We start from the raw sequence: 20,921 nt of genomic DNA, 5'->3' as shown, positions 1-20,921 counted from the left end.
TGAAACTAAATTCTTCTTGAGACCCGAAACATACATGACATCTTTTAATGTGAGAGGAGAACCATACCAACTTTGACAAGTAACAGTATCGATGTCAGTCGCGCTATACCTTCCATCATCTCCCATTTCGATGTGCATCTGGAAGTCCCTCTCCTCCAAGTCACTGAAGAATTCTTTGTTGTGGATCATTTGAAATGTGGTTCCACTATCCAGATACCACACACTAGCCATCACTGATGTCACCATGCAAGCAATGAGGGTGAAATCCAACTCGAATTGTGAAGTAAGAGCTTCACCTGCCGCTCTTCCTGAGGGATTCTTGTCGGCCTTCTTATGCAGACACTTCGTGGCATACTGTCCCAGCTCGTAACAGTGAAAACATTTAATCTTCGACAAGTCCTTCTTCTTGCCGCCCTAACTAGAATCTGATTTGGAATGGAATGAATTCCCCTTCCCTTTCTTTGCCTTTCCAGCTAAGGCACAATTCCCCTCATCATCATGCTTGGATGAGGATCCATCTCTAGTGTTCCGCTGAATCTCTTCTTGCACCAAGTCGGACCACAAACACTCCCACTCTAGTAGTTTCTCCCTCCCATTTACCGAATCCTGGTAACTGTGACAACTCTTGGGAATGCCTAGAAGTGCTAGGCTTACTAGATCATCTTCAGCAACTGTAACACCAACACTTCCAAGCTCATCCCGACATTGGGTGTGTTGACCACTAGAGTGGCACCTGATGATTATATGAAGACTCCATGCCAAAGGATGATCTGAAGGACACTTGTACCATCAGATATCATCAGTCAAGAGAGTTTTTAAAATCTACTTCTATTTCTCATCATCTTTTTCATACCCAGATTCCACACCCTATAGGGAATTATAATAAGTGATACTAGTAATAATGAGTTTTGAGTCTGTAACATGCCTAGAATGTTGGGACTTGATCAGCAAACAAGTACACCTTGAAGTGTTTTTTTATCTAGTTAATTATCCATTCTTTTTTAGAGACAAATAATTTTTTAGGTTTTTTCACTCACTTTTAACCCCAAAGACGGGGTGACAGTTTGAAGGTTGAGCCCCTAACACATCGTAGTGTCTAGAGTCGATGTATATTACCATACTAGATCAAACAAAAAAATCGTGGAATTTAGTTAGGTCTAGGTAGTCATTTTTTAATTTTTTAAATTTTTCGCACTGCGGAAATTGCAATAAAAATTGTAATTTTAATGTAATAAGTGATGTCTAGAGAAGTTGTATGAGGTATGAGTAATAAAATTTGCACCTATCACCCTCAACTTTCTGCTATGACACACTTTGAGGGGTTAAGAATGTGTTTTGAACCCTCAAACTCCACTTTTCCTAAGTTTAGTGGGAAATTTAGTAATTAATTAAGCCATAAATTAAATAAATGGAGAAAAATAAATATCCACACATGTAAAATGCTGTGGAAATAAGGTAGAAAATTATGGAGTTAAATTGAAGCCTCAAGGTGATGTGGATTCCCAAAATCAAGGAAATTACATGTGTTCAAATAAAATTGAATTTCTAGCATTAAATGAGAAAGTTGTTTACTTGGAAATTCGAATTTGTGAAGTTAATGCACATTTGAGAGGATTTTGGAGAATATTTGGTGGAGATTCTTGTAAGAAATTGTCCCCACATGGGTTACCACCCATCTACACTTGTCATTCCAACATAAAATTCAAATTTGGCCCATAAAGGAAGAAGAAAACTATGTCCACTTGCCAGAAATCGATTTTTACACTTGACATTGGAGCTTCATTCAAAAGATTTGAATATCAGATTGTCACCTCATGCCACTTGTTTAATCACTCTACATTGGAGTTTGCTCTCAACTCTGTATATAATAGAGCCATGGGCTCTCATATTGTATCATTGCCTACAAGCTCTTATGCTTGCAGAAGCGCTGCTACCTTGTAAATTTTTCAAGAATATCAATAAAAAGACTTTGGGGGTCCATTCATGGGTGTTTTTCCTTTGAGGCATGGTGCATTGTGAGCTATTGGTATAATCTTTCTATGCTTTGAATTATTTCATTTTCCATATATTCTTATAAACTTCCTAGTGCATAGCTATATTGTATTAGCATTTGATTTGAAAGTAGGTTCTAGAGTTTGAAAGTTTTAGTTTATTTTCAAAAGAATTTCTAGAAGTTTCAATTCATTGTTTGCTTATTTAAATCTATATGGACTAATATTTAATTTGAGTATTATAGAAAAAAATTTGTTGAATCAAACGTGAAGGGAATTCTTTGGGAGACCAACCCACTCTTGGAGTACCATTCAAAAAAACCCTTATTTGTTATTTGGATTCACTTAGTTTATCTTACAAAAAGTGTCTCGCAGAGATTCGTTTGGACATAACTTGTATACAAACAATTATTTAAAAAAAAAATGACATAATGTTTCATTGATTCATATTAGTTATTTGAGAGTTTTTCTAAACTAAACCAAGTGATGGGGTTCACTCCCATCACTTGATTTGGTTTCTTGTACATTTTTTGTATTTTATCTAATTGTTTTCATATTTTCTCTACAATAATTTGTTTCTTGAATTTGCAACCAATAGGTAGAGTGTTGGTGATAAGAGCATCAAGGAAGGATCACACAAAACACTTTTCCTTGTAGAACCATTCTACCCTTTCAAAGTTGATATTTTTGAGGAGGATGTGGATAAAGAGGAGGATTGCTATTTGATAAGGTCATGGGCTTTTGAGGAGGATTGACTCCTTGTTTTGTGCAACATTTCATTCACCTTGAGAGGCCAAGCCTTGGGGCACCAAGAGACACTTAACTTCTTCAATCTTGAGAGTTTTTTCATTATACTTTCATTTTCTAAATTTGAGTTTCAAGAAGGAGATCTAGAGCTTAAGAAGCCCCATTAATTGTAAAGACTCATCTTGAATATTTACTTGAGACCTCTTCAAGGTTTCTCATCTTGTAACATCTAGTAAAAGCTTGGTTTTTCTTGTGGGAGCTTGGGTTTTCACCCAAGGCATCATTTTCTCCTTTTGGAAAAAAGAGGAACATGTGGGTGGTTTGATTTTGAGCTTGTTTTATAAGCTTTTCATGTTGCATGTCTTAAATTAACACAACATCACCTTCACAAGCTAATTTTCTGAATTTTCTTTTTGTTACTTATTTTCATGCTTTTCCATTTCAAGTTTAGCTTTCAAGTACAAATTATAAATCTTACTTTTGGAAACAATTTATTTTATGCAAAGCATCTAATTTCAAGTAGCAAAGTTTAACCATTTGCTTCATGTTGGCCTCACAATAGGCTCATTGTTTACATGCTCATTTATTTGAGTTATTTGTTCATTTTACAAGCACATAAATTTCAAGCTTCATTGTTTTAGTTGGTTATTGGTTTATCGTTTGTCAAAGCAATTATTTTGAGTAACTTACAATCTTATATGTTCATGAAGCTTATGCATCTTGCATTATCTTGAGCAACTATCCAAGTTTTCTTTTTTTAGCACATTTCCATTTTATTGAAGCAAAGCATTTAATGATCTTACTTAATTCATGTGCAAGCTAATTTCCTTTTCCAATTGAGTTTACATTTTGCATTTCACTTTGAGCACTATTTCTATTATATTGAATGCATTGCAAATCTCTATTTGGAAAACTTATTTGCATACCATATTAGGCATTTTGGTATAGTTGCATCCTTGCTAAAATTAACCTCCAAGAATAAGCTTGGTTGATAGAAAGTATAGAGGAAAAAAAATTTGGAAATTTCTTCCATTTGGTACAAAGTAAGATAAAAGCGTGTGACCCTGCAGTTATGAAGGAGGCTTGCCCCCTTGTAGGAACGAAGGCACACATTGGCTCGTAAGACTCAGGGGACGGCATCGTTAATGATGCCTCTACGCTCTTGCCTCCTCTTTCTTATAGTCACCCCAATTTTTACCCTTTGGTAAGAGTTCATGAGGAGGACTTCTCATTAGATTAGGCATTTTAGATTAAAAATAACCAAGACTAATTGCATCCAAATCTAGTATAAGTGCATCTCATGCTAATACATCTTATGGTCTTACTTGCAATTGTCCATTCTACTTGTCATTGTTGAGTATTCTATGTTGGCAAACATTATTGCATTTTCCTTTTGCAAATAGAACACTAATTGTTTTTCCTTTTGCAAGATATCTCTATATGTTTTGATTCAGGCTTTGACTATATTTCGAAAGCATTTTATATCTTGTATCAATTATCGTGTTAACATCTTTGTTTCCATTTCAGGATTGTTTTGCTTTCATTGTTGGAAGCATTCTACTTTTGCTTTGAACAAATGTATCTTTCATTTTTGTTGAGCAATTTATCTTAAGGAACTGGTTTTATGGTTTTATCATGTTAATGACTTTTATTGTTCATATCATATTTTGCTCATAATTCTTAAAAGTCATTCACTTTTACTTTAACACCTCTCCTAGAACCTCACATTTCTTTAACTTAGTTTTCCATTTAGGGACCACCCCCCATAGCTAACCTAGGAAATAGCTTAAACGAATAGAGAAGGGATTTAGTGTGACATCCCCTTCTCTTAGTTCCCTGCCACCAACCACACCTTGTGGAGTTGAAGGCTTTTTCTCACTGACTTGTAGGTAGATGTAGGCGGCCGAAGCAACATCTTTGGCATCGTTGTCTAAGACAAGTCTTCTTGTACCTGGGAAATACGACTAACCTTTGGTTTTTGCATATTGGATTTTAGAGTTAGATTCTAGTTCAAGTGGCGACTCCACTTATTTCATTTTCTGCAAGGATTTCTACTTGAAGCTTGTTTCTTGTAGACTTCTTGCTAATCCTAGACAGGAGCCTCTCTCCGGTATCCATTTGCTCTTCCAAGGTCAAGTGAGCATGACATCATGAATGATTTGTTCGCCCCTTGTGATTTTACTAACATTCTAGGCTATTCGAATTTTATTCCAGATGAAGCCATTGAGGCTATTAAAGAGTTGCGTAGTTTTCTAGGTGACAATGCAATCGGTACTGAAACTCACCTTAGGAATTTCCACCTTTGTGTGAGCAAATGGTGCCATGATATTATCCATGACGACATTAAAATAGACTTTTCATCTTTTCATCTTTTCATTAGATGGTGATGCTATGGATTGGTTCATAGAATTATCCACTAACAATTTTGATTCTCTAGAATCAATCATTGATGCCTTTGAAGAAAAGTATGGAGATGAAAGAAAGATTAAAGTGAAAGCTGATGAGAGTGATAAGGATCTCATCGAGGAGTTGGCTCAAATAATTAAGGATATGCAACTCAACCAAGCTCAATTGATTAAGACCATGGAGGTAAATCATGCACAAGCAATAAAGGCCATGGAAGTAAATCATTCTAATCAGATGACCTCTATCCAAAACAAGTTGCTCGCCATGGACGAAAAACAAGTGCAATTAATCAACACCATGGAAGCGAATCATGCCAAGGAAGTAAGTGTTATGAAGGCTAATCAGGTCACTTTTCAGAACAAGTCAGATAAAATGGTAAGATTACAGGTACAAAACTTCCAACTTAGGTCAAATGACGAATGGGAAGAGAACAAAGAAACAAATCATAAGGCTCTTGGTCCACTAAAGCAATCTTCATCTCATTATGAGTAGGTCATTTACTCCATTGAAAAATGGCTAATTGATGGAGACTTGGATAGAAAGGAACTGAGGGGAATCAAGTTTATACTTATGAGATTGATCCATCACCCATGTCAAAGCAGATGCAGAATGGAAAAAGTCAGGTCATAGAAGTCTTGGATACTTCAAATTTTCCATCTGAGCATCTTCAAGATCGGGTAGAAAGGTCTACTTTGATCACATCAACATCAACATCATAATCTATTAAGAAGAAAAGAAAAAAGCATAAACAATTTGGTAATCTGATGACCATGTACAACACAGTGTTGGGACAGATCAAAGTCCTAAGATATTCAAAATTGGACAGGGCACATGAGAAAAGCAACCCATGGATCTACATGAAAGTAAGCAGGTTCTCAGTACGAACTTCATTGAGGACATCTAATGCCATGTGGCATATTTTTTGTATCATATTTCTAACCTTATCCCTCGTCATTTTATTTCATGAATAAATTGTCATTTATGCTTTTAGAATAAATTTCCATTGCTTCATTTATGTACTTGACGATATTTTTGAATGGATACTGCTGATATATGTCTTTTGTCGGTGGATGCAAATTCCAGCTTCTTGTACACTATCATTTCACATCTAGCATGCATCCCCATATGGAGCCAAATGTTGACCACTGCAATGGCACTTTATGATTCTACGAAGACTCCATGCCAAAGGATGATCTAAAGGACACTTGTACCATCAGATATCATCAATCAACAGAGTTTTTAAACTCTACTTCTATTTCCCATCATCTTTCTTATACCCAGATTTCATATCCTACGGGAAATTGTAATAAGTGATACTAGCAATGATAAGTTTTGCGTTTGTAACAAGCTTAGGATGTTGGGACTTGATCAGCGAACGAGTACACCTTGGAGTGTTTTTTATCTGGTTAATTATCCCTTCTTTTTTAAAGGCAGATAATTTTCTATGTTTTTTCACTTACTTTTAACCCCAAATTCGGGGTGACGGTTTGAAGGTTAAGCCCCTAACACATCTTAGTGTCTAGAATTGATGTATACTACCATACTAGATCACACAAAAAATTCAGTGGAATATGGTTAGGTCTAGGTAGTCATTTTTTAATTTTTTTTAATTTTCCACACTGCGGAAATTGCAATAAAAATTGTATTTGTAATGTAATAAGTGATGTCTAGAGAAGTTGTACGATGTATAAGTAATAAAATTTACACCTTTCACCCTCAAATTTCTACTATGACACACTTTGAGGGGTTAAAAATGTGTTTTGAACCCTCAAAACCAACTTTTCCTAAGTGTAGTGGGAAATCTAGCAATTAATTAAGCAAGAAATTAAATAAATGGAAAAAAATAAATATCCACACATGTTAAATGTTGTGGAAATGATGTGGAAAATTATGGAATTAAAGTGAATTCTCAAGGTGATGTAGACTCCCAAAATCAAGGAAAGGACATGTGCTCAAATAAAATCGAATTTCTAGCATTAAATGAGAAAGTTGTTTACTTGGAAATTCGAATTTGTGAAGTTAATGCACATTTGAGAGGATTTGGGAGAATATTTGGTGGAGATTTTTTTGGGAAATTGTCCCCACATGGGTTACCACCCATCTACACTTGTCATTCCATCATAAAATTCGAATTTGGCACATAAGGAAAGAAGAAATGATGTCCACTTGCCAAAAATCGATTTTTACATTTGGCATTGAAGCTCCATTCAACAAATTCGAATTTCTCTTTGGGATTGTCATCTCATGTCACTTGTTTAATCACTCTACACTGAGATTTTCTCCCAACTCTCTATATAATAGAGCCATGGGCTCTCATATTGTATCATTGTCTACTAACTCTTGCGCTTGCGAAAGCGCTGCTACCTTGTACACTTTTCAAGAATATCAATAAAAAGACTTTGAGGGTCCATTCATGGGTGTTCTTCCTTTGGAGCATGGTGCATTGTGAACTAATGGTATAATCTTTCTATGCTTCGAATTATTTTATTTTCCATATATTCTTGTAAACTTCCTAATGCATAGTTATCTTGTATTAGCATTTGATTTGAAAGTAAGCTCTAGAGTTTGAAAGTTCTAGTTTATTTTCAAAGAAATTTCTAAAAGTTTCAATTCATTGTTTACTTATCTAAATCTATATGGACTAATGTTTGATTTGAGTATTGTAGAAGATTTTTTGTTGGATCAAGCGTGAGAGGAAGTCTTTGGGAGACCAACCCACTCTTGGAGCACCATTCAAAAGAACTCTCATTTGTTATTTGGATTCACTTAGCTTATTTTACAAAAAGTGTCTTGTAAAGATTTGTTTGGGCATAGTTTGTATACAAGCAATTATTTTTAAAAAAAATAAATATTTGACATAATGCTCCATTGATTCATATTAGCCATTTGAGAGCTTTTCTAAACAAAACCAAGTGATGGGATTCACTCCCATCATTTGATTTGGTTTCTTGTACATTATTTGTATTTTATCTAATTGTTTTCATATTCTCTCTACAATAATTTGTTTCTTGATCTTGCAGCCCATAGATAGAGTGTTGGTGATAAGAGCATCAAGGAAAGATCACACAAACTCTAGCATTTTTCCTTGTTGGACCTCTCTACCCTTTCAAAGTTGATATTTTTGAGGAGGTCATAGATAAAGAGGAGGGTCGTTATTTGACAAGGCCGTGGGCTTTTGAGAAGGATTGACTCCTTGTTTTGTGCAACATTTCGTTTGCCTTTGGAGGCCAAGCCTTGGGGTACCAAGAGACACTTAACTTCTTCAATCTTAAGATCTTTCTCATTATACTTACTTCATTTTCTGAATTTGAGTTTCAAGAAGAAGATCTAGAGCTTGAGAAGCCCCATTAATTGTAAAGACTCCTCTTGAAGATTTACTTGAGACCTCTTCAAAGCTTCTCATCTTGTAACATCTAATAAAAGCTTACTTTTTCTTATGGGAGCTTGGGTTTTCACCCAAGGCATCATTTTCTCCTTTTGGCAAAAGGAGGAACATGTGGGTAGTTTGATTTTGAGCTTGTTTTATAAGTTTTTCATCTTGCATGCCTTAAAATGAACACAACATCACTTTCACATGGCAATTTTCTGAATTTACTTTTTGTTACTTATTTTCATGCTTTGCCATTTCAAATTTAGCTTTCAAGTACAAACTCTAAATCTTACTTTTGGAAGCAATTTATTTTATGCAAAGCATCTAATTTCAAGTAGCAAAGTTTAACCATTTGCTTCATATTGGCGTCACAATAGGCTCATTGTTCACATGCTCATTTATTTGAGTTATTTCCTCATTTTGCTAGCATATAAATTTCAAGCTTCATTGTTTGTTGGTTATTGGTTTATCATTTGTCAAAGCAATTATTTTGAGTAACTTACAATCTTATATGTTCATGAAGCTTATGTGTCTTGCATTATCTTGAGCAAGTATCCAAGTTATCTTTTTGAACACATTTCCATTTTCTTGAAGCAAAGCATTAGTAATCTTACTTAATTCATGTGCAAGCTAATTTCTTTCTCCAATTGAGTTTACATTTTGCAATTCACTTTGAGCACTATTTCTATTATATTGAATGCATTGCAAATCTCTATTTGGAACACACATATTTGCATACCATATTAAGCATTTTGGTATAGTTGCATCCTCACTAAAATTAACCTCCAAGCATAAGCTTGGTTGATAGAAAGTATAGGGAAAAAGGCTTTCTTGGAAAGTTCTTCCATTTGGTATGAAGTAAGGTAAAAACGTGTGACCCTGCAGTTATGAAGGTGGCTTGTCCCTTTGTAGGAACGAAGGCACACGCTGGCTCATAAGACTCAGGGGACGAGTATCGTTAATGACACCTTCGTGCCCTCGCCCCCTCTTTCTTACAGTCACCCCAATTTTTACCCTTTGATAAGAGCTCAAGAGGAGGACCTCTGACTTAGATTAGGAATTTTAGATTAAAAATAACCATGACTAGTTGCATCCAAATCTAGTATAAGTGCATCTCATGCAAATACATCTTATGTTTTTACTTGCAATTGTCCATTCTAATTGTCATTGTTGAGTATTCTATGTTGGCAAACATTATTACATTTTCCTTTTGCAAGTAGAACACTAATTGCTTTTCCTTTTGCAAGACATCTCTATATGCTTTGATTTACGCTTTGATTATATTTTGAAAGCATTTTATATCTTGTACCAATTATCGTGCTAACATCTTTGTTTCCATTTCAAGATTGCTTTGCTTTCATTGTTGGAAGCATTCTATTTTTGTTTTGACCAAATGCATCTTTTGTTCTGTTGAACAATTTATCTTGAGGCACTGGTTTTATGGTTTTATCATGTCAATGATTTTAATTGCTCATATCATATTTTGCTCATATTTCTTAAAAGTAATCCACTTTCACTTTAACGCCTCTCCTAAAACCTCACATTTCTTTAACTTAGTTTTCCATTTAGGGGCCTGTTGACCACTACGTGTCAACTACCCATAGCAGTACACCCCCTTTTCTTCGCAAAAAGGGATAGCGCTTGATCGACATGTTCGTGCCATTCGACAGTCATCGTCGACTTGATCATATTATGTTGTAAACCCAGTCTGCATGTGTGAATTGTAAATAACCTTAGCAGATATGAGTCATGTATGTAAATTGCCTAGGAGGACCTAATTTCCTAGTGATAATCTACGTTCCGAAAGGTTTTTTGTCTCACCGATCTATGATCGGCAGAGTTTTCCTTCAGCCTAACCCCAAAGCCAGAATGGATTTTGTTATTAGAATCTTAGGAAAATCCTAGTGTGTTAATCTGCTAGATTATAGTTGTGTCGCGGAACTGGGTGGTTTATGAGGGTCTATGTCAAATGGGTTCTCCCCCTTGAGATGTAAAGTTGTAAAAGTCATGACGTAAAGTGTCTTAAGGGTTAGAAAATGTTTTAATCCCCTCATAATTCTAAGTCCTAAGTCCTAGGTCCTAGGTGATTTTTCCAAAGGCTAAGTTCGAAGATCCATTTAAAAATAAATTAAAAAATTGAAAAATTAAAAAAATAATAATAATAATAAATAATAAACAATAAAATAAAGTAAAAACCTAAAAATAATAAAATAATAATATTTTTGAGTAAATAAATGCAGAATTTCAATTTTTTAATGCATTAAAAATTCGACGGATGAGATTAAGAGATATCTTGATCCTCATCGACGGTCGAGATCATTTTGACATGGATAACTCAACTAGCTGTTCGGAATTTTTCCTTTAAATAGGGTGCTAGGGGTCATTTGAGATCAGATTTGATCTGAGAGTCTGGCTAAAGAAAGCTCTCTTGTAGTCATTTTTTGTGCAATAAAGAATACTTTGGGGTTAAAAATCTTGCTGGTGTTACTCTTCTGAAAGTGCTGTAAGATGATTTATGTTTCTGTATAATTTTATTTTTAGCCATTGATTTTAGCTTGATGAAGATTGATCTAGGCACAGGTATCTTGTCTGATCTTTGGGGTTTGAATGATAGTTTAGATTCTGAAATATAGTGGCAGGTATCTCCATTTGATCTGGGTTTCACTATGTTTTTATCCCTCTATGTTAATGGTTGATTTTAAGTTGTGCAGGAAATCCTTTTTTCAGATTGCTGGGCGTTAGGGGAAGTTCTCGGCTGAACCAGCCAACTCCTGGATTGTGTTTTCTGAAAGAGCCCAGCCAGTTCTTGATCCCAAGCTTATCATTTGAAATTTTTATGAATGCATGCAGGGTTTTCTGAAGTGTCTCACGTTAAAATTAAATTCTGATAATACTATTGTGCTTATTGACAAATCTGCCTACTAAAGAGCCTTAGATCTGTAAACACTGTAAATCGTTTAGCTGTTTTTAGGGTTTTTCAATTCACTTTTGGCACATTTTACTTCTGGGTTTTTTTTTGTTTTTACAGGTTGCAGGTACAGATTTTAAAAATTTTGTGGGGTTTTCACAATCTGAAGTAGCTTATTCAAAATTTCAAGAGCCCTAGTGAATTTTAAGAGGGTTTTTTGATTCATCTGTTGTCTGGGGTTTCATCAACTTTCGGGATTTTTAAAGTCTGAGTGTGGATTTTAAAGTTTTTACTAGATCTGGAAAATTTCTGGGCTATTTTTCCGCTATTCCAACCTTTTCCTTACGCCGCTTTTCAAATTCCTCTCCCCCACAGTGCTCTCCCCACGCTGCTCAAATCCGCAGTCATAAAGCATTGTTCCATCTCAGCTTCTATCTCTGTCCGCAAGCAGCTCCTTCATACCTGCGTATTCGTCCCTCCCGCGTGCTCTATTTCTCTAAACTGCAACCACATTCTACGTTGCCATCTCTTCATTTGTTGTCAATCGAAGTTGTTCCTGCGTCCTTCATCCATCGCTCAACATTTTCAATCTTTGTCGTTGTTACACCTGCAAACAAATAGCAGAAATTGTGGCCCCTGCATCGATTTTTTTTCTCTTTTTGGGATATACGCTGTCACGTGCAGTCATTTCCAAGTCTGTCGCAAATCAACAGCCCTAAGGCCACCGATTCCATCTGCGTCTAACTCTCGTCCGACTCTGCCAAATCGTTCCACGTCCTACTCAGTGCTTCGCTTGAAAATTTCGGGGTTATTACGCATGAATTTTCAACGCTGCTCAGCCGTCCAATGCCTTTCACCATCCCACGCTGCCATTCACCTGCTACTGCCCCACGATTTCATTGCCTCCACGCTAGAAATCTGCTCTTCCTCCCCTGCGTACTCATCTCCTCCTGCGTTATCTGCCATCAAGCCCGTTCAGAAAACCGCAGCCTTTGCTCCAGCTTCTCGCCGCACGCAGTCATTCCGCGTAACCTGCATAACACGATAAACAAGTATCGATTCCCCTCCTCGGTCACACGTTGTCTTCTCATCTGCTGCGATTTTCCATTCTGCCTCAGCAATCTCCGCCGCCGTCATACGCAGACCTGCAAGTCGACTCTCTATTCCTTTTCATATCAGCTTGTATGCGTAAGGTAAGTTTAGATTTAGGTTTGATTTTTTTTATTTTTTTTTTATTTTGATTATAGTTTGATTTTTGCTCTATTTAGATCATATGTAAGCTTTGTATAGTTAAAGTTTAGGTTAATTTATGTGCTGGTTAAGTTAGCGTATTATTTTAGAATTAGATTTTCATTAGTTTTAGTTTTAAATTTATTAAATTTTAAGTTTTTTTTGTTTAGCTTTAGATTTCTTAAATTAGATTTAATTTTGCTTAAAGTTAGATTTAATAAAAATAAAAAAAAAATCATAAAATTTCTTTAGGCTTTAGTTAGGGTTTTAGCTTTGTATTTTGTTTAATTTTTTTTTTAGATTTAAAGCTTTAGTTTTAAATTTAGATTTAGTTTTTGTTTACTTTAGTTTTAGTTTGAATTTTAATTTTAAGTTTTATTTTAAAATATAATCATAAAATTCATAAAAATTATAAAGCTTTTAAAATCATAAAAAGTTCCAGATTTTAATTTTATAGTTTAGTTGAAAACTTGAAGTTTTATTTTTTTTTATGTTTTTTTATAAAAAAAAATAAATCATAAAAAAGTATAAAAGATAAAAAGACATAAAAAGTTTTTTTTAGAGTTTGGATTTTAGATTTAGTTAGTTGTTTGATATAAAAAAATAAAATAAAATAAAATAAAAATGTTTCTTTTAGTTTAGTTTTTATTTAGATTTTTGATTCAAAGTTTCATTTAGTCTTTAGTTTTCTTTGAAAAAATAAAAAATAAATAAATAAAAAATAAAAATAAAATAAAAAAAAAAATTTGAAAATATTTTGCCAGATTCAGTCTTGGCTCAGGGATTTATCACGTTTTATCTTTTCTGCTGAGGCTAAAATTTTGATGTGAAATTAATGTTTATCATTTTTATGTGATTTAGCATGCTTGAATGATCATGAATGTGATCTCTAGTTAGCTTTTTTACGTGGTTGAAGCACTTTATCTTTCGAAATTTTAATTGTTGGAGTATCATTAAGTCATTAAGCATTTATTGATTATCTCGCATGTGGTTAAAGTTAATCTATGTTGTTTGATGGTAAAACGATTGTTAATGAGTTCATATCTTTGCAGCATTTGATAAATAATCGTTTAATCATAAGGCACTGGTCTTTTAAAACGAAATCAATTTAGTGCTTGTTTCTTCGTGTCTCCCAACCCAACTGGTCCACAGTTGGTCTTCATCATCTCATAGGGTCTACCCCCCTTAGCCGCGAGAGACAGGCTTAAACGGAGAGATCGGGGATCAGGGTGACAGCCCCCGGTCTGAGCGTTGTCGTGACAATCTGTGCGACAACAGGACCACCCCCCATAGCTAACCTGGGAGATATCTTAAATGAAGAGAGAAGGGATTTAGTGTGACAACCCCTTCTCTTAGTTTCCTGCCACCAACCACACCTTGTGGGGTTGAAAGCTTTTTCTCACTGACTTGTAGGTAGGTGTAGGTGGCGGGAGAAACAGGGTGAACATGGTCAAGTACTTTGGTATTGTGTCGCCCTTCTCCATCTTTATTTTCCTGAGCTTGTCCTTCAGTGCCAGCTTCTTGTGGTCACTGTTGTTTTGAAACAGGTTTGTCAAGGCCTTCCACATTGCATATGGAGTCTCCTTCCCATGGAGGTTCGAGACAATATGATCTCGAACTCCTTCTAGTATGATCCTTCTCGCCTTTGCAACACATTTCCTCCACTCTGCCAAATCTTAAGCATCAGTTGTTGGAGGCTTAGGAATATCTTTGTCTATGAATTCCTTAAGCCCGTTGTCTTCTAACACTGCCTCCATCATGTCCTTGCAAGCAGTACAGTTCGAACTACCTTCAAGGACATATTCAAGTCTCAATCCATATAATGACATCCTATTAGCTCTGAAGAATGACACTGCAAATTCGATTTCACCTGCAAAAGACAAACTCATATTCTCCTCTTCTAGAGTGATTTCTGCTCCAATACCATGTAGAAATTCCCTGTAGATTCAAACTGCTAATTGTAATTTACTAAACCAATAGACTTGAATCTACTCTACTCATCAGCGAAAAGAATTAAACGATCATGAAATCATGAAGCATACAAGATAAAGAATTCAATCAGCACATTACACAGTGATTTCTTGGGGAAAGCCACAGCTAAAAACCCCTGCTATCTGTATATTGCATTAGTCGGAAAATATGAGAAGATTACAATGCTTTGCTCAAGCCCGAGCAATCTCTGCACTATCTCTGTCTGTCTCACTGCTTCCTAGACAAGCTTAGGCCAATACTTAACCAAATTTTGGCTTGCCCCAATCCCTATTTCCTTGCGATGTTTCCTTGGGAATTAGCCCCTATTAATTAGGGAAATTCTTCAATTGGAATTGCGCAATCCTCATAGGCCTTCCTCTCACTGCATACACCACCTGTACAATTCAAATGATTATACAACTGATAGTACATTGTCCCTGAACTCCAATCTCAACTGGGTAACTCTCAGATCTGACATGCATGAGTTATTTATGAGTAAATCATCAATTAACTGGTTGAACACATGAAGCAGCACCCACTGTCTAACCTTCTACTAGTTCCTCCATCAGTTGGAACTAGTTTAACTGGCTTTAACTCAGTTAAACTAAATTAATTAATTATAAGTCAAAATAAACTCAACTAGGACTCCTATAATGTAGGAGACACTCTACATGACTCAATTTAAATCCTCAACTCGAACTAACTGAGCCAACTAAGACAATTTAACTTAGTTGACTCGTACAAGTTGTCTTGTGATGTGGAATTACAATTTTATTCCTAATTTAATTGAAGGGCAAAATTAAATTAGGATTTTCTTGTTGCATTTTCAACATATTTTCATGTTAATTCTTGTTATTTACTTTGTCACATGAATGTTATTGGGATTTTTGTTGTACAAGTTTGAAATTCACTGCTTTCTGGTACGAAGTTGTGGATATTTTGATCTTTTATAGCCTTGCATCATTGCATGGTCCATGTGTGAATGGGTGAATGTTTCTCGAGATTATTTTGTTAAAATACATCTTGATAAGTCATCAATTATTGCATATTGAAGTATAAAGATCTCAAGTAGCTGCTCTCATGCCCTAATGCCATGCGAAGTTGCTTGATGACCTCCTTGATTGGGTAAAACCTCTTCCAAACCATAAATTCTCCTGACTCCATCTCTCCCAAAGGACAAGGCACTAATCCTTCCATAGGTGATCACTTTAAAAAGCATATTTTTCTCACCTCCCCTTTTCTTTCTAGGCCTAACCTCAATAGGTCACCTAGGGCATCATTTATCTCGCGTTCTAGCCATCAAAAGACTTTGATCCCTTGTCCACTATTGCGCTATGGTTTCCTCTAGAGGCCCTCCAAATTTCACGAAATTCTGATGGTGGGATCTCGAGATATTGCAAGCCCTAGCTCGAGGATCATTTTTTGCCCTAGATTTCCCTTCACTAGTGATCTCATTCAAATAATTGCATTATATTCCAAGAAGATTTGTCCATTGATCCTCTTCTCTTCCACAATTAGGTCAAGCCCTTCCTTGAGTGACCAATTCCACTTGACCTAATTTTGGGTCCACTTGGTCCCGTGTGTTCCCACAACTTTAGAACTCAAATTCCACAAAGATCACATGAAGACCAAGTCTTCATAAGGATTTCTAGGCTTAGGAAACATCTCTTCAAGATACATTCCCAAACCCTAGCCTCAAGAATCCTTTTAGGCCTTCCTAGAGAGCCTACCACCTTGCTTTCCAAGCAAGAAAGCCATATAATTGAGTATCTCTTGTTAATAGGCCTTAGGAATCACTCTCTATCCACTCATAGATCCATTCTTCCTAGTGATTCCTCCTACACCAGGTCTCCTCCCATCGGTGAATGTATGTAAAGAGCAGGGAGCCTTAGCTGAGGTGGCAGTGGTTTATCACTCCATCGTTGTCGTTGACCTAATAGTTGCTCTATAGGATCCACTCCTAGGACCCCTGCTAGTTTGAGCGATAACAGGCCCCAGAGGTATATTGGTAGGGATCGGAATCAACCCCGTGTCATGCGAGTACGAGCTTAACCCAGTTGTTTCGATTCCTTTGGTTACAAAAAAAGTATGTTTAGTCACGTCTAAATTTCGATTCCTTTGGTTACAAAAAAAGTATGTTTAGTCACGTCTAAGTTGTAAGAGAACTTAGTAGTATGTTAGCTATATGGCATTATTCTCTCTGTGTAGTAGGTGCACCACAAATATGTAAGTAAGAACTTTTGATTGTCTAGTAAATAAGCTTGAGTTCTTTGTCTATAAAGAGATTATGACATGTTTGATAAGTCTATAGGAAATTCTAACAAGGGAGTTTCTAAAGAGTCTTTGCTCTTATATGGTAGCGTTGTATGCACTCAATAACTATTTGGTGACAATAGTTTCTCAATAAAAACTACATTTTAGCAAAAAGAAAGAAATACAAAAAAATAGTTTTCCCTCACACTTAAACATGTAAGTCTTATAGTCTTAACTCAAAAAATGACTATGGTATAACAATATTCCATAAAACAATTCTATAGTCCAAATAGTGACATTACATTAATTTCTAAGGAGGCCAAAGTGGATCTAGCATTCATGTCATAATAAGAAATTTCTAGACTATTCTACTATGTGCAAACAAAAGTTGGCAAATTTGTAAAAAAGAAAAGAAATTCATAAGCCACACACCTTTAAAGATTGATGTACATCTGAACCGTCTCGTGCCAAAAAGCAAAAGCAACAATACTCCACTAAATTGCGAGCTTCATTGTGCATCGCGATTGGAGCATGCGCTTCAAATTCGACTTGCATTTTCCTCCCAGTGAGCCCATTTAAACTATAAGAAAGCAATTGTGATCAAGTTAGCCGAAACTAATACCTTCACAACTTCAAGTCATACTTTAAACATCAAATTAATCTCCTGATGTGTCCCAACCATATTGTCTAAATGGAAATATTAAAAATGGTAAAGATTTCTTGTTCGTCTTAATCAACTCAATAGAATTCACTAAAAATCAATACAATGCTTCTACAAAAGTCACATTGTTCTACAATGGAATAAAATATGCAAACCCCAAAGACCACACATTTGTTAAAAAAATATTAGGTAATCAAAAAGCAAATATTCATGGATAGAAATTTTAAGAAATGAGGCATTTAGTTTCAATTATTGGAAAAATATCTTCTTAGAGAAGGCTTTCATGGTTTAAGCAGATCAAAATGAATGTGAATCTCTTGTTATGTATTATAAAGTGCATTTACGTATTTTTCACTACACCCAAGGACTCGAAGAAAATGTCCTAGGAGTTAATCCTTCTTCTCAAGCAAAATGAGCATCACATTGTGCAAGGATGTCAAATGATTTTGAGCTTAGAAAATGGCAAGACAAGAAGTCTAGTATATAGAATTTTCCTCGTGTGATTTATATGTGTTACCCGCTCTAAGACAATATTAACACTTACAACTTCGAAAGAAAATGCTAGATTCATTATCCTAGACATTGATCTAACTAGATGAGTTTAGGGTACTTAGCCTTAAATTGCTAGATTTTGGGTACATCACCCTTATTTTGCTTTCATTAAACCCTCCATCATCATTAATCATGTATTTTGACCTTGTTACCCCTCACACTGTATGAGAGGTAACCATGTGAATTTCGTCACATTAACAAAGACTTTCAACATGAGTACTACTCTTGCAATGGCATGATGTTCCAATTCACTCTTGATGTCAGCACTTCAATTTTCTCATTCAAAGTACATATGTTAGAAAGCTTACTGCATGATGATCTCCGCTGCACAATGGATATGCCAAGACTTGATGATTTAATGATGGTTTCTAGCATGACATGATTGGTTTTTGGCATATGGATGAATTTGTACTCATGATGCTAGCACTCCATTGTTTCATTATTTGCCATGCTTTCATTATGACACTTGATGTATTGGTTCTTGCTCATATTTAGTGATATTGTCTCCTATATTGGGGATGACCATGGTGAACATTCGTGTAATCTTATAATGGATCATAACACTCTAAACTCTTGTTGTCTTGTTAGTTGTACCATGATGGGTCATAATTTCCCCTTAGCTAAGTGTTGAGTCAAGTTGTACTAGTAGAGAACTAGGTATGTGTAACATGTTCATAATATCATATCACCTAACTATAGTTTACATTTAATCTACCCCATCACTTCCATGCACATTCATCATGTTCTGACCCACGGTTGAGTTATCATATGTCATATATTAAAGTCCAAAACAAAATAGTCCCATGCAAGAAAACTTGAACAAAAGAGCTAAAAGGCGTGAGGTTGATGCAACTAAAAGCAAAAAGCCAAAATAAAAAGCTTGAGTCATGCCACCTTAAGGCCACTATCCCAAGTCCTATGCTTAACAATGCATATCTAAAGGAAGGGACATATCAAATAAAGAAAAGGGCAAAAAAAAGGGATGGAAAGAAAAGGGGCTCAAGGAATTGTAACTCAATGTTGAGCACTCACTCCTTAAAAGGCACTCATGTGGATGAATATCATAAACCCTAGCACTTGAAAGCTAGAGATAGACCTATACATCTTATGTGGTTATGAGGGGTCAACTCATGAAGTTCCCCCTTTGCCTAACACCATCCATCTTATCACAGACTCCTAACTCAATGTCCTAGGAACTACTTCTTGGTCTTAGAAATTGTCACATGTAATAGAGGTTAATGTTGACTCCACAATGGCTAAACAGTGGAAATGATAAAGGTTTAATGAGTTATTGAGAAGTTAGAAAATGTCATTTGATGTTTCACCACCTAATGACATATATATGGAGGCATGATTCATCACTATGGGTACGTGCCCCTACATTAGGATCAATGCACCTGCATCTCCACCTCAAGAGTTGTTTACCTACCTCAAGATCCATGTACTTGCATTGGGATATGTTATGCCTTGGGTTGTGAGCCTTGCCTAGGGTGTTGTAAATACTTTAGGAATTGTAAGATTCGCATTGGGCATTTTGACAAGCCTTCTACACCACCTTGGAGCCACACATGCAACACCATTCACTCATTTGAGGGGTCATCATGTTAGTATTTGTAGCATCAGAGGTGTTCTAGTCTCGAAACTTTGTGGAGAGGCTAAAACATGGGAGTTCTCCATAACCCAGAAATCGTTTCTGGAAATTCCACCTAGAAGTATCTCAATTAGATTATTAGCCTATTTTAAATATTTCCTAAGTCTAAACTTAGGAAAAGGAGTTAATTAATCAGTGTTAATTGAGAAAGGTGTGAATCATCTAGAAACTCACACGAATCAATCCAGATATGATCTCAACCATTGATTAAGTTTTAATCTTGGCCAATGGAGTCCCAACTGGAGATTATAAGAGGAGGTCGATGGGTAGATGGAGAACACACACTTGAGATCGATTTCCTTGGGTAGTTTGATTTTCCAGAGAGCAACAACAGTTGCCTAAAGAATTCAAACCAGAGAAAGGAAGTAGAGACAGAGGGGCAGAGACAGTGAGTTCGGAGGAAGTCTTCCGGATTTAGAGAGTCAACGACAGGAGGGTCGAGTTTCCTCACTGAGTCTGCGCAGTGCTGGTGCAGAAGCTTTAGAGGCAGAGTTCGATTTAGCTAGACAGAGGGTTGATTCAATTGTTGGAGGCTGGGAGAATTTTCGGAAGGAGCGAGTAAGTCATTCTTAGAGGTTGGATTAGGCAGATGACTTGATCAGTTGCAGTTTCAGGGAAAGCATACAAGTGGCTGCGTAGATTTGACGTAGAGGTTGACACAAGGGTTTCATGGAGCCTATTTTGTGCCAGTTTCGAAGCTGGATCAGTGCCGAGTGAAAAAAAAAATTGTCTCGTTAACTTTTGTGGCCAGTTTTCCTATAGAGGATTGTTAGTTTGGGCATCTAGTTGTACTCATAATTTTTCTCACTGCTGCTTAATAACAAAAATCCTTAGTTGTTGCACCAGTTTATCCAAGTTGGGTTTTTCCAGGGACTTTTGTCCAAAAATAACTGTGTTAATTTTGTGTGTGTGCCAGTATTTTCTCAATTTCCAGCTTATCTTCCGCAATTTTTTTTATTTGTGAAGATTGCAGTGTGATTGATCTATTGTTGCCATAACAACAAACTACTAAATTAATTAACAATTAGAAGAATTAATTCCAGTTGTTGCAACAAAATTTCCAGTAGTGAAATTTTCACATGGTACCAGAGCTATTTTGATTAGACGGGGAAGCTCAGAGCGGAAGCAGAAATTCGTTGATCAGAGGGAGCAACAGAACAAGTTTTTGGGGGGACTGCGCA

General features: G+C 35.9%; 1 protein-coding gene across 1 annotated transcript in view; it reads right to left on the bottom strand.

Moving 5' to 3' along the window:
- LOC149180318 (uncharacterized) overlaps window positions 1-20,921 on the bottom strand; it is a 256,522-nt gene that overhangs the window by 191,698 nt on the left and 43,903 nt on the right. Inside the window, exon 7 of the mRNA XM_089413843.1 lies at window positions 17,309-17,456. Within this exon, the coding sequence (XP_089269969.1) occupies window positions 17,309-17,456 (148 nt within the window). The remainder of the gene's footprint in view (window positions 1-17,308; window positions 17,457-20,921) is intronic.

The sequence above is a fragment of the Pinus tabuliformis genome, chromosome 3_2 (assembly GCF_031772625.1).
Source record: "Pinus tabuliformis cultivar Carrire ecotype Pingquan chromosome 3_2, CPIR1, whole genome shotgun sequence".
In the NCBI taxonomy this organism is placed as follows: Eukaryota; Viridiplantae; Streptophyta; class Pinopsida; order Pinales; family Pinaceae; genus Pinus; species Pinus tabuliformis.
This window is presented reverse-complemented; position numbering and strand designations above follow the sequence as displayed.